Source organism: Ctenopharyngodon idella, chromosome 3 (assembly GCF_019924925.1).
Source record: "Ctenopharyngodon idella isolate HZGC_01 chromosome 3, HZGC01, whole genome shotgun sequence".
NCBI lineage: Eukaryota > Metazoa > Chordata > Actinopteri > Cypriniformes > Xenocyprididae > Ctenopharyngodon > Ctenopharyngodon idella.
In genome coordinates, this window is record NC_067222.1 from 46687582 (window position 1) to 46701052 (window position 13471).

Here is a 13471-nt window from a genome sequence, read left to right on the forward strand (position 1 = left end):
TTTTCCATCACATATCAGATCAGAAAGTAATTTATTTTCAGTAAAAATGAAGAAAATATTTGAAAAGTGGAAATAAAGTCCCTAACGAGTGTTTAATAATAAAGTAATTATCAGGTAGGTGTAGGAAGGGATTTATTGTCCCAATAAGGTGGCATCCATTTAATAATTTTAATAAATATAATCATTTACACTCTGTTATTATTGCATCCTGTTAATGTACAACAATACTGAGGTGTAAATAGTATCTGCCACTATTTATAAGTATAAATAACATCTAACAACTATTTGCACTTGAACTGCAATTGCAAAGAACTGCTACTTTCATATAGTGTAAATGGAATATATCGCTATTTTTACTTAGTGTAAATAGCGTATCGCTAAAAAAATGCTGCTATTGTCACTTAGTGTAAATAGCATCTATTAGCTGCTGCCCTTTTTTTTTTTTTTTATAGCTGGTGTTACCTGATGTTTTCTTTATTATTTTGCAAGAGAATATAAAGGTGAATTATTGTTTTTAAATGTTATAATAAGTATTATTATAGGGTTTGTGTTGCCATTAACAACAAAGCCACACATGGATCCTTTTACCATTATGAGGATTGTTGTAGAAACTAATAATTTTTGACTAATAGTCTGGGGAACAGCTCAGAGTAGTCTCTCTAAGTGGCCGTCTCATTCTGATGAAATAAGAAACTATCAAATCAAATTGAAACTATCAAATTGAATCCCCTTTTAAGCCTTCTTGACCAGAACAAACTGCATTGTGGCAGCAGACTTTAGGCTGTAAAACGCCTGACTATGTGAGACATTCTTTCACTGATATCACTGTGTAATTGAGATCGGGATGTATTTGGCCCGTGGATTGTTCCAGGGAGTCCAGACAGCAAGCGATCAGTACTGCAGACCGGATCATAAATCACATCCCCTCATTCAGTCTCGCAGGATATCACTGCATTCCCCCATATGAGCAGTGAGCATCTCTCAGACGACAATTCATATCAATAAAAAGCTTTAAGCACGACCTAATAGTTAGCACATGTGGAGATGTGGTGCGCATGCGGGCAATACAGGTTTCTTCTGGCTCACATTGTTCACTGATCTCACCTTAAGTGGCAAAAAGGCCAAATAAACTATTGTGTTACCTCCATTAGCTTCCTCAGCTGGCTTAAGAAGCTTTTACATTGTCAGAATCAGTTTTTCTGAGATGGCAGCCACTGATTGGTATTAGATGAGCAAACAGATCTCGTTGTTAGTCATCAGGAGTTACTCATCCCAACATGTATGCTGTATGACTGTTTGTACATTCACTATTTCCATCATAACAACTCCAGCCCCCCAAACAGCGCTGTTCATTCTCTGCCCCACCACAGCATCAGCACAATGCACATGACTGCAGCCACACATCACATCCTGCACACAGATGCTGGAGCGGGCCGCTGCGGCGCCACCCGGGTTCACTGCCACAGCTGCGCCCAATGTGTGCACAACCAAACATTTACGCTGTTGTTACTTAGCTGCTAAAAGCCTCTTATTTAGATTCATATAGCCTCCAGATCACAAATATCATCATTCAAAACTAAATGATCCAATCAAAGGTAACTTAGTTTACTTTCTTAATAAATATTACTGGTCTTGTTATGAATGATTCCTGAGTGTGCTTTATTATAAAGAAAATAAATAAATAACTAAAAATGAATGATAATCATAATCAATTTTCCATGGTCCAATCAAATCCTGGGCTGCATTTCCATAGCATTGGTGCTAAAGGTTTCTACAATCTGCTTAGGTTTAAGATGTTTTGGGAAACTCAGTCCTGATGGATAGCATCAAATCTCACCTTAGTAATTAGTCCTGTTGATTTAAAGCTATAGCAATTGTTATAACAATTTAATAAGATTAAAAAATGTTGTGAACGTTACTGACTACTAGAGTTTTAATTTGTAGAAAATCTCTAGAATTTCATTTCTGTCAAACAAACTGTGCCCATTAAAATTAACCAATAACGCATCATCAACCTGAAGCTTGTACCTTACATGGCGTGAACACTTCTGTTCTATCATGATCCTGGTACTACTGTGCTTATTGACACTTTTTAAAGTGCCATCCTAAAACACCACAGCAGTTCTCAGTACATGTGAAATGGAGTTTGTTTCCGCCACTACATAAAAAAGGGTAATTGCAACTTTTTATCTCACAATTCTGACTTTTTTTCAAGTTATAAAGTCAGAATTGCGAGTTATAAAGTCAGAATTGCATGATATAAAGTCAGAATTGGGAGAAAAAAAGTCAGAATTGCAACTTTATATATTGCAGTTCTGACTTTATAACACACAATTCTGAATTTACAACTCGCAATTGTGAGTATAAATCTTGCAATTCTGAGAAATAAGAACAACTCTGTTGCTATCTGTATTGTTTGCCCTGTGATTTTGACCCTATGCCTTTTAAATGGGTAACGATTGTGGGTTACCCTCAATAAAGCTGCATTTGGTTCTTAAACCCAGAGCAATTATGAAACTAATGCAGAAAAACAGAGGATGAACTCAAAGTTCCTTTCAGGCAAGTTATTTGACTCGGCGGCCATCTTTGTAACACCTCTCGGCAGCTATTTCAGTCATGCAAGAACAGCTTCTGTCTCTTTGAATGGGGAAACTTCTCCAAAGTTGTTCACAAAACTTACAATTAAATTCCATATTTGAAATAACCAATGAAATCTGCAAATGTCTCATATATTTTGTTTCTAATCACTCAAATCATGACAAAAAAAAAGTATTTTTCATGCTGTAGCAGCCAATGCGCATGTGCAGAACACTGACTGTTTCATTTAGAAGGCAAGACTTATTCCGCCATATTGCGTGTGGCACTTTCTCCCATTCATAATAATACGAGTGCACCGTCTTTGTATCTAAAGTCTTTGAAAAACCCATCTCACGTCATTCCACTGAGCGTTAATTTAAGGAGGGCCCTGGACTGGAACATATACCTTGCATGCTAAATGCTCAAACATAAAGCTGAAAGTGTGCATTTTCCAAAATTGTCTGAAATCCTGTGAAATTGAAAAAATAAAGACTGATTAGCCAAACAGATAGTCCCACCTCAAACTGACGCCATCAGTCAATGTCATTGTGTTGGGATGGCCAGGATCCTCTCTATTGTTCATCATACATCTGCACATTAAATGTATTGCATAGTATTGTTTATCCTCAGTTTGTTTGGCAGCAGACTTCTTTGTTGACAATTAAACATTATCAAAGCTAGCACTGCTGTTTGTTGTTTTATAAATCAACTTCTGAGCATCAGACAATGGCCATGTACACACTCTAAAGTTTAAAGAGTGAAAACCGCATTTAGATGCAGGAGTGAATACCCTAAATTATTGTTCTGTGAACGTACGAAACATGACTCACCCCTGAAATTGAGATGACTGACACAGTGGTAACCATAGCAATGTATTGGCTTGCAGCTGTGAACATGAAACATGAATTCCTATGGGCAACCTCAAAAAAAATTCTACAGTGTATGGCACGCATTTCTGGATCATCTTGCCCACTCTAAAGAAAGTGACCCATAGGTAACCCATACTCGGAATTTGTTCTCAGCATTTAACCCATCCAAGTTAGTGCACACGCATTAGGAGTAGTGAGTAGTGAACGCACACACACACTGCAAACTGTGGACACACACACCTGGAGCAGTGGGCAGCCATTTGCTGTGGCAGCTGGGGAGTGATTGGGGGTTAGGTGCCTTGCTCAAGGGCACCTCAGTCATTTCCTGACGGTATTGAGATTGAAGCCGCAACCTTCGGGTTACCAGTCTGACTCTCTAACCATTATTCCACGACTGATAGTGACTTAAATATACACCCTTGTTTCTTGTTTTCTGATAAAAATACATGTAAAAGAGATCTCTGATGCACATTTAAATATGTCACTAACAACTGGTTGTTCATTTTGGGTAATTTTTTGTAAATGCGGTTGTAACTACCTGAATTTTGAGCTTAGTTAATTTGGTTTTAGAATGCGGTTGTCACTCCTGTAAATTACTAAACTAAGCCAATGGAACCCCTTGATGGTTGGAAGTCAGAGATTTATAAGTAGGAATACCCATCATCTAGCATTGGATGGAGTGCAGCATTATTTCCTGTGTTCTTCTGTGTGTTTATGTACGATCAGTAATGACGTGAGCTCCCACAGGAAGCTTTAACCAGGCTAGCATTAAGTCACGTTGGCACAGTGTGGGCAGAGTTCCTTTGGAGCGTTGCACTGGGCAGACTGTGCGTGTGTATGTGTGTTTACTAATGGTCATGTAGTTGTGGGCGAGCGTTAGGGGATCCTAAAGCTCTCTCTGGACTCGGAGCTGCTGCCCACATCCTGCTCATGTTCTTTCTGATTCACCTTTCTCTTTCCACCCTGTGTCTCCAGCGATCATCATGTGTCCAAGATTCAACCCACATCAAAGTGTTCAACTCTTTTTTCCTGCCACCCCCTCTCTTTCTCTTTTCTGCTGTCCATTTGCATTCATCTGTTTGTAACGGCATCATAGAAAAGAAAAACTTCTGGATAATGGGACATGGCCTTGACTTACACATACTAACTCTATAGTGTATCTTCAGCCAGCTAAGTTATTTAATCCATTATGCTGCATCATGTGTCCCGACTCTCAAAAGCTGTGTTCAGAATGGAGTACTAGTGTAGTGCTTACTGCATACTGCAGAGAATATACTAGCTGTGTTCCAAAGCTACTGAGTTGCTTACCTAGACACATAGTATAAAACGGCAGCTGTGGATGCCAGAAATACAGCTATTACGGGATGGTATATTTGGTACCTGTATATTTTACAACTTATAACTGTATATTTCATTGCGTTCTACTTGAAAAAATCTACCTGTAGTACCTTAAAGGGATAATTCACCCTAAAATAAAAAATTAAAGCATCATTTACTTGTCCTGGTGTTGTTCTAATGATACGGGTGGTAAAAATAAGTGACGTCAAAAAATATGAAACACCATCAGGGTGACACACATGACACTAAAATAATGCAATAAATAACCGTAAGTTTTCCAGTATTTTGCAGGAAAAAATTAAAACGTAATGTGATGTTAAACCATTTACTATTTTTCACTGTATGTGGTATCTATATTTTAACCAATTAACAGGTTTTGACTTTCATTTTTACAGTATTTGATGTACACATGTTTTCAAACATGAGTAGATCTCACACATCCTTCACATTTTAAACCGTTCTAAAATGTAGTGCAACAAAATGGTTGACAGATACAAGAATTATAAGTAAGAAGTATTCATAAGTCATTATAAGTATATTTCATTCAATATCAAAAAGTTCAATCAATTATACATTAACTATTTTACTTAGTATTTGTGTGCTGTGCATTTTTATGCTTATTATGATATAGCATCGTTAGATTAACAACGTTATTATCAATGGCTACGTTTACATGTGCACCAATAATGCGTTTTTTTTTTTTTTTTTTTTTTTTTTAGGTCTTAATCACATTAAGATGTTTATTTGATTTTTTTTTTTTTTTTTGCGAATTTTCATTTTTCTATTCACTAAGAAGTGTGTTTATTTTTACCGCCATTCTTCATAATGTCACGTAATTAATTCATGAAGTTGTGTGAAGAACAACACACGTCATCTGTGTACGTCCGAGCACATGCACACTTTGGTCAGAGCAGTAATAATGCGATTAAGGTGTTTACGTGCCTGTTTATTGCGATTAAAATTGGCATGCGATTATGGTTACTATAATTACGAGCTTAATCGCATTAGATCGAAGTATTGAGTTTACATGAGGTAAAGTTTAATCACAATATTGCCAAAATCCCATTATAATCGCATCATGAGGGTGCATGTAAACCTAGTCATTTTGAGTCAAATCATGTCCTTCTCGTGAGGAGCGATTATTTGTTTTTGTGTACAGAGAATAAAAAGATTTGAAGTGATAATAGAATATATTATAGATAATAGAATATAATATATAATGTAGTGTACTGAAGTATAATATAATGCTGCCACTCTGTTTTCTGATTCTAGATGGAGAAAGTAGAGGCTGATCTGATTCGCTCTAAATCTCTACGAGAGAAGCAGTCTAAAGAGTTCAGTTTCCAGCTGGAGGAGCTACAGCGAAGATACGAGCAGCAGGTCAAAATTCATTTACATTACATTAAGTGTGACTAACGATTTTCTTTTGGTAGAAATATAGACGAACAAATCATTTACTCACACTCAAGCATTATTACACTGAGCAACACAGTTCATATGCAGATGACATGATCTTCTCGCTCTAGATGATTGGATGGGCTGTCGCAGGTTCAAATATAGATTTGTTTTCACAGTTTAAAATCCCTTATCATATCATTTCATTCAGTCTCCAGTTCCACCTGATAAAAAATGTAATTTGTTCTCCATTTAATCAAAGTCCAATCAACTGATAAGATGCTGCCTCTTTAACAGTTTTTATTGACTGACAGGAATGTGTTTGTTATCTTCAGTCAATCCCTTTTCTTTCTTTCATTTATAAAATTGAAAATAGTGAAATATTGTTCACCTCACAATCTTATCACATTGCTATTTAGCAGTAGATTATATTGGGAAAATGATAATTTTAGAAATAGAATAGATAGAGTTAGATATATAATATCACAATTAAGTATGCAAAGATGATCACAGCAGTTTATATTTGGAGCCAAGCATGGCATACATTTTAACAAAAAGTTAAAGCCTAACAGAGTTGTAAGATTTTACAACAGGCATTTACCCTCTGTGCCACACCATATAACAATGCTTGCTGCCAAAGAGACATACTAAGTTAAGTGCATGCAAAGCATTGCAGAGACAATGTTGTTGCAGCTATAGCCAAATGGCTGTCAAAACTGGTGGGTGGAGTAGCAGAAAAACAGTTCACTAGGTGATTACTTGGTAGCGCTTGGTAAACTGCTTGGGCAACCTCAGGACATGGTATTGTAAACCTTCTCAGCCCATGATCCAAATAAGACATTTTGTGTTTGTTTCACACTTACAAAACCATGCATTATGCTGTATTTGTTATATCCTTTCATTTATTTGCTTTTTATGTCTATTTGCAAGAAATTGTGATAACTATAGACCATTTGGGAGCAGATGTCACAGTTTCATCACTGCATTGTGGTGGCAGAAAAACTGTGGTAACAAGTGGAGGAAACTAGCCCTAAAGATAAAGCATGAAATAATATTTAATACTATAATATTTTACATAGATGACATTTTAACCTATAACGTTTTTATCTTACAATACAGACTTTTTTCTCGCAATTGCGAGTTTATGTCTCCCAATTCTGACTTTATAAACAGTTTATATCACAATTCTGAGGGTAAAAATTGCAGTATGGCAGGATATAGATATAGGGTATATTTTAGAATATTGAGTTTATATCTTGCAATTCAGAATTATAAGATATAAACTCGGATTTGGGAGAAAAAAAATCATAATTGTGAGATATAAACTGAAAATTTTTTTTATTCCGTGGCTTCCATAGACTGCTGCTGTAGAACTGTCTTTTCCTGCCACAGGGAGGCTCCGCCCACACAACACATCATCACTGTTTACAAACACCCAAATGGTCTATACCTCTTGCGAGAGGTGAAAACCTCTGGTAACCAGAGTTTTTGCAAAAAACAGTTATTGTTATTATAACTTAATTTGGTATTGCTAGGAAAATTTTTTTAAAATGTTTTCAGATACCATGTGGTTTTAAAGTTTTATATATAGCAAGCTTAGTAACACCGTGTCTACAGCGGACTTGAGCGGCGCAACGCGACGTGTCAAAAGACAATAGAAACCATTATAATCAGTGATAATGTCTACACTGGATGCGGCGTGGTGTGGCGGGATACGACGCGACAAATTCCCGACAGTAAACGGATTCCCCGTTCTATTTCTGACGTAGTTTAAGTGCTTTGCAACGGTCGGCTTGTCGTGTTCAGTGTAACAATAAATACAGCAACTGTGGAATTTTGGCAGAATCACTGTATCCATGTTCGATTAATTTAATCATTTAGCAGACACTTTTATCCAAAGTGACTTACAAATTAGGAGAACAATAGAAGCAGTCAAATCAACAATAGGGCAACAATATATAGTAAGTGCTGTGACTAGTCCCAGTTAGTTTAGCACAGTACACATAGCAAGGCTTTTTAAATAGGAAAGGGGATAGAATTATATCAAAACAGCGAAACAAGTAATACAAACTTTTGTAGAAAAAAAGATCAACAAACTATTGTCAAGCTGTCTATTGTTCATCTTCACACTGTTGTTCTCTATTTTATCTCTGTCTGGACTATCAAAAATGAACTGCTTCACACCAGGTCAGAGTGATTGTTTGTAAGCAACTCACGGATCCCACTTGGACAGACAATGCTACTTGATGTTCCACTGTTGAAGAACTGCTCTATTGATCTTGTTCTTGCGGCGGCTCGTTACTTTTGAACTTGCCCACATAATGCATTGTGGGCGCTCCTTGCTTTTTCTCAGGTTATTTAAAACCGAGCTGAATTTCTCATCTTTAGGTTTGGCTAGTGTGCTCAGCAGTGGGTGAGAATGACAAGAGCAGGACGTGACATACTGTAAGAAACTACTAAAGCCTAAAATTCAAAAGAAAGGACAGATAATATGATCTCTTTTTTATTTCCTGTGTTGTGAAAGATTCAATCTGCCAGCAGAATCCAGTCCCCTTTGACAAGTCATTCATTTATAAGGCCTGGTCAAACGCCTGTGGTGTTATCATGATATCCTGTTCTAGATAATCAAACTTAGCCGTGAAGTCTTAGCAGTGGCATCTTGTTGTAACAGTATTCCGGAGCTAGCGAGATCTTTTGGCGCATTTTGCTTGTTTCTACTCTCTGATTGGTGGAATTTTTTGTGCAACATCATGGGTAATGTAGTTTTTTTTTTTTTTTTTACCACAAATTCTGCTGTTAAACACAACTATTTCAAAAGTTGAACTACTGCTGGCTAATGGCTTCAGCAGAAGCAAATACTGTCGATTAACAGCCTCATAGCTCACAGCAGGGCTGTCTTTAAAGGTTTATAAGTTATCGTTAAAAATCAATTTCCCTATTGAGAAAATAAATGGAGTTTTTACTTTCATGACCCGAATGTTGAACTATATAAAGATTACGAAGACAAACAACCACTGTTGTTAAGTAAAATATCTGTTGTCAAATAAAAATCTAGTTAAAAATAAAATGCATGAAAAGGCATGTTTTTCATGTTTTTCACTAAATGAACACAAGAAATATTATTCAAACATTTTTGTTTCTGAACCAGTACACCCCCATCAGCCAGTGAAACCTCATTTTGCGTCACTCAAATCTTTTGGAAGCCTCAAAGACTTCTACAATATTCCTCCTTCATCAAAGTACAAAAATTCAGGCTAGCGGGTGTGCAGCTAGGTTAGCTCGGGGATGGGGAAGAGGGTTGTGAAAGGGAAAACAGGCAAAAATGCTTCTCCTTACCTAATGCTTGCTATGCTAGTTTCCTGTGGTGGTCACAGCTAGCAGCAGACAGGAGGTTAGTAGGGAAATGATTGAAACATGTTCTTGTTGTTCCCACTCACACGGTCAGATTGTCAGCTTGCGCTGATGAATCATTCACATTAACACCAGGAACATGTAGACTTTTTAGTAGATAAATATGTTCAGCTTGTATGTCGAGCAGTGTGTTGAATTTTGATCATTTGGCCAAGGATAAATAATTGTAGTGGTTATAAGGTCTAATAAATATATAATTAGCAGGCCAATCAATTAGCACTGTTTATTATTTTATTTTATTTTATTTTATTTATTTATTTATTTATTGTGATGCTTGCTATTTATAATAATTTAACTTTGTAGAAGGAGTGGAGAGAATATTACGTATTGCTCATTGTTATGCTCATTTAGCAAATACCACAAAAAAAAATAAATGCCACCCATCGGTCCTCTAGACTTTGCCTAAATGTTGTGTCAATTATAACTGCTGTGATCATATCGCTAGAGAATATAATAGAATTTTTTAATTATTCTGTGACAGATAAAAATGCCAAGGTAACAAACCCTCAATAATATTTAGTGTCTAAACTGATTTAAGTTCAAACTGTTATGCCACTCACCCAAAATCAGACCAGTCATAATGTCGTAGTAGTGTCAAAAGTGATTCATAAAATTACATAATTCTTCATAATTACATTTTTTTTTTTTATATATTAAGACATTTTTGCATGATAATTAAGTACATTCTTCCCAATTCTCATTATTGCAAATTAAAGAAAAGAAAAAAAATCCTATAAGAAATATAGATATATATTTAAGTGAAGTACTTTTACATAATTGTACATCACAATTTTCTTGAAAATGTCACACTGCAAAAAACTTGGCTTCATATTATTTTTTTAAGGGTTTACCATGGCCTGAAATGGACATGATTTTATGATATTCACCCCTCTGCTTTGTAGTGACTTATTGACTACACAATATTGGGATAATATAACATATTTGTCAAAAGTTTAAGGAATTAGTGCTAATGAAATTTAGCCTGTATTCTTCTGAGAGCAATTTTAAAGGTAAGTTCATAAAGGTCTAGTTTTTATGTGCTGGCAGGACTGAGCTGAGATGTTTAGTGCTGCTTTAATGAGTGAACTGTGCTCTGAGGGTCACTTCTGGCTATTCATGTGGACACAAAGAAACATTCCCCAGGATTCCCATCAATTGGACTTTAAAAGAGTGCATTTCTATAGAAGTGTTGTTTCTCTTTGACCTCCTCACCATTTGACGTCATGCCGGCTTGGTGTGCCAACGCTGAGCTGATGTCTGAGGTCACAACAAGTAGAAAGTCAAGCAGTATATGACATTAACAACATCCCACTCACAACTGTGGAGGCTACATTTGGGGATATATCCTATCTATCCACATCAACCAAGCAGTCTATCTCAAGTTCTCTCTTTCTCTTTTTCAATTTTTCAGGAAAAAAAAAAAAAAAACTGCACACAAACAAATAGACGGAATGGTCCTTTTTGGAGTATCTGTACTCTGAATAATAGAATATATTTTCCGCCACTCTTCTTTCTTCAAACAGAACCCCTACTGAGTGCCTCCTCTCCGATACCGCGCGGGGAGCCTCCTTCAGTCGCCCACCGCCCCATGACCTCAACGCTGGCGCTCTAGGAGGGGGCGCTAATCACATCTGCCCAGTGACAGCAGCCATTCAGCACTGGCGCTTTAAGAGCCTGGCACCCAGCAGCCCTTTCTATGACGTTTCAATGTTTTCAATCTCTCCCCCACCCTTTGCTTTCCCACTGTCATATCGCCATATATTTGGCGTGGATTTTCACCCTGCGTCGAAAAAAATTAACTCAGAATTGTCGAAACCAAAGCCTTGCTTTGTCGCTCATCCGACAAGTGCTGTGGGACAGGTTTAAGCCATCACAGCGAGCTGTACGCTGGGCTTTAAACTAAGGTAATCACTGATCACGGGCAATTCATCTGTCATGAAGTGTATATATTGCAAATTGGTTGGTTGAATTGTAGTGTAAGTACCAGCAGAGATCTGTATGTTTAGCATGTTAATGCATGGTGTGTTATGAAGAAATCTGTCCTATTTCTTTAAGACTGGAGAGTTGCGTCCTTCGGCAGTCCCTGATCAATTAGTTGAGGCTCTTTCTGTTGGCTGTTCAGTTTTGCCATATTAGAGATGTCTGCTTGCATCCACATCTCTTCCTCTACAGTGTTGAAGGGCGAAATCGATAAAGCTGGAGAATGAGGAATCTCCTTACCAAATCTTACTTCAGCTTCTTCAAAATCCACTAAAATTAGAAATGCCATGGGGCTGTTTGAAGCGTCTTTTGTGGCCTTGTGCCTGATTGGCTGGGGGAATCAAGCTGAAATCCCATTCATCACCTACACTCAATAGCACCACAGCAGCCTCTAGCTGGCAGGCCAGGTAGGGTGCCGAGCTCCACAATGTGGGGGGATTAGCTTGAAAACTGCAGGGACCAGGCCTCTCGCTGCAGGCTAACTGGGAGACGGGGGGCCGGATTGGCCAAGGTCACCATCTCCAATCCAGAGGAGAGTGGGAACGGACCTTGGGAACCGTTGGGCGCTGCCTCTCATCGCCAGGCTCGACTCACCGCACAGCAGGTGGAAGTCAGCGAGATAATGCCACTGCTAGCTTTTGTGTTCTTTCAACATTTTCCTTCTTGCTTTCAATGCTGACCACATTTTTTCTGAATAAGTGTTAGCAGGGATGCCGTGTGGATTGGAATATTTTAGGCTCTTAATTTTCCATTTTTGACAAAGCGCAACACTTCGGAAAAGGACTCAGAAGTAACAGTAAGTGGTTATTAAAGTTGCGGTATGTCCATCATGACAGTATGGACAGACAGGAAAATTCTAATTAAATGAATGAATGAGGAGTGTTTCTTTTTTTCTTCTTCTTTTTTTGAGCAGTCTGTTGGAATAAATGGGATTATAGGTAAAGATTTGAAATTGGATAAAATGAGTTTTCTTTTTGTTCATTTCTTGCTTCCTCGTCTTCTATGCAGCATATGATGATGGTATTGGCCATAATTTTAAGCCAATTTATGTGCCTAGTTCTGTGCCACATTTTTTGTTTTTTCTAATGAGAGCTGAAAGAGAGGCTAGCTTGTCATAATTAGCGCAAAAGTTGAAGGACAGCAACATGTGAGGTCATAGTGATGCAAAAACTTGCGTAGGCTTCTTGTGTTGTGAGGCAAGCCGTGAACTTTTTTCTTTCGCTGAGCCATGCACAAGTTGTCATGACGACAGGGATGTTCCGCTGATGAAGTCTTACTCCTTGTTGTCCAATCAGATTGTGGAACTGAAACTGCAGCATGAACAGGAGCGGACGCACCTACTCCAGACACACAATGCCGAGAAGGACAGCCTGGTCCAGGACCACCAGCGGGAAATCGATAGTTTGGACAAGCAGGCGAGGGCCGCCATGGTCCAGCAGCAAACGCAAACCCAGGAGTGGAGGAAGCGCGACGCTCAGGTAGGGGGTCTCTTCCTTTCCGGCGTTTTCCGTCACTATTTTGTTTTGCTAATTAGGATGTTACAGTTGATGGTTATTTTTACTCTGTGAATTTTATTACATTATTGTATTTTTGCACGTTCCATTACATAGAAATTTGTTTTTAAGGTACTTTTTTAAAAAATTGCATTTCGCACACTTTTTCGCAACACTGTTGTCATGTTTTAGTATGCAGTGCGAAAAAAACAAGGATTAAATTAGGAAAGTGCCAACTTTTTGGCCATTATTTTTCATGTGCAACTTTCCACTGCGGGATTTCATTGAAAATGTAATCATTTTCATTGAAAAAGCGGCTGAAACCACAGGCTGCCGGATGAAGAAGGTAAATTTCCCAGCCCATTGTGGCTGTGGCCTTTTATTGGAAACCGTAGGGTGCATTCTTCT

At 37.8% G+C, this 13471-nt stretch overlaps 1 protein-coding gene across 5 annotated transcripts in view; it reads left to right on the forward strand.

Annotated features, from left to right (window-relative positions):
* The window catches only part of cep112 (centrosomal protein 112), a 168235-nt gene that overhangs the window by 68807 nt on the left and 85957 nt on the right, over nucleotides 1-13471 (forward strand). For all 5 annotated transcript variants that reach the window (XR_007928915.1, XR_007928917.1, XR_007928916.1 and 2 more), the window contains exons 19-20: nucleotides 6057-6164; nucleotides 12866-13048. Coding sequence is in view for 2 of the 5 variants with exons in the window: in XM_051887107.1 (XP_051743067.1) it covers nucleotides 6057-6164; nucleotides 12866-13048 (291 nt within the window). In the remaining 3 variants the exon portion in view is untranslated. The remainder of the gene's footprint in view (nucleotides 1-6056; nucleotides 6165-12865; nucleotides 13049-13471) is intronic.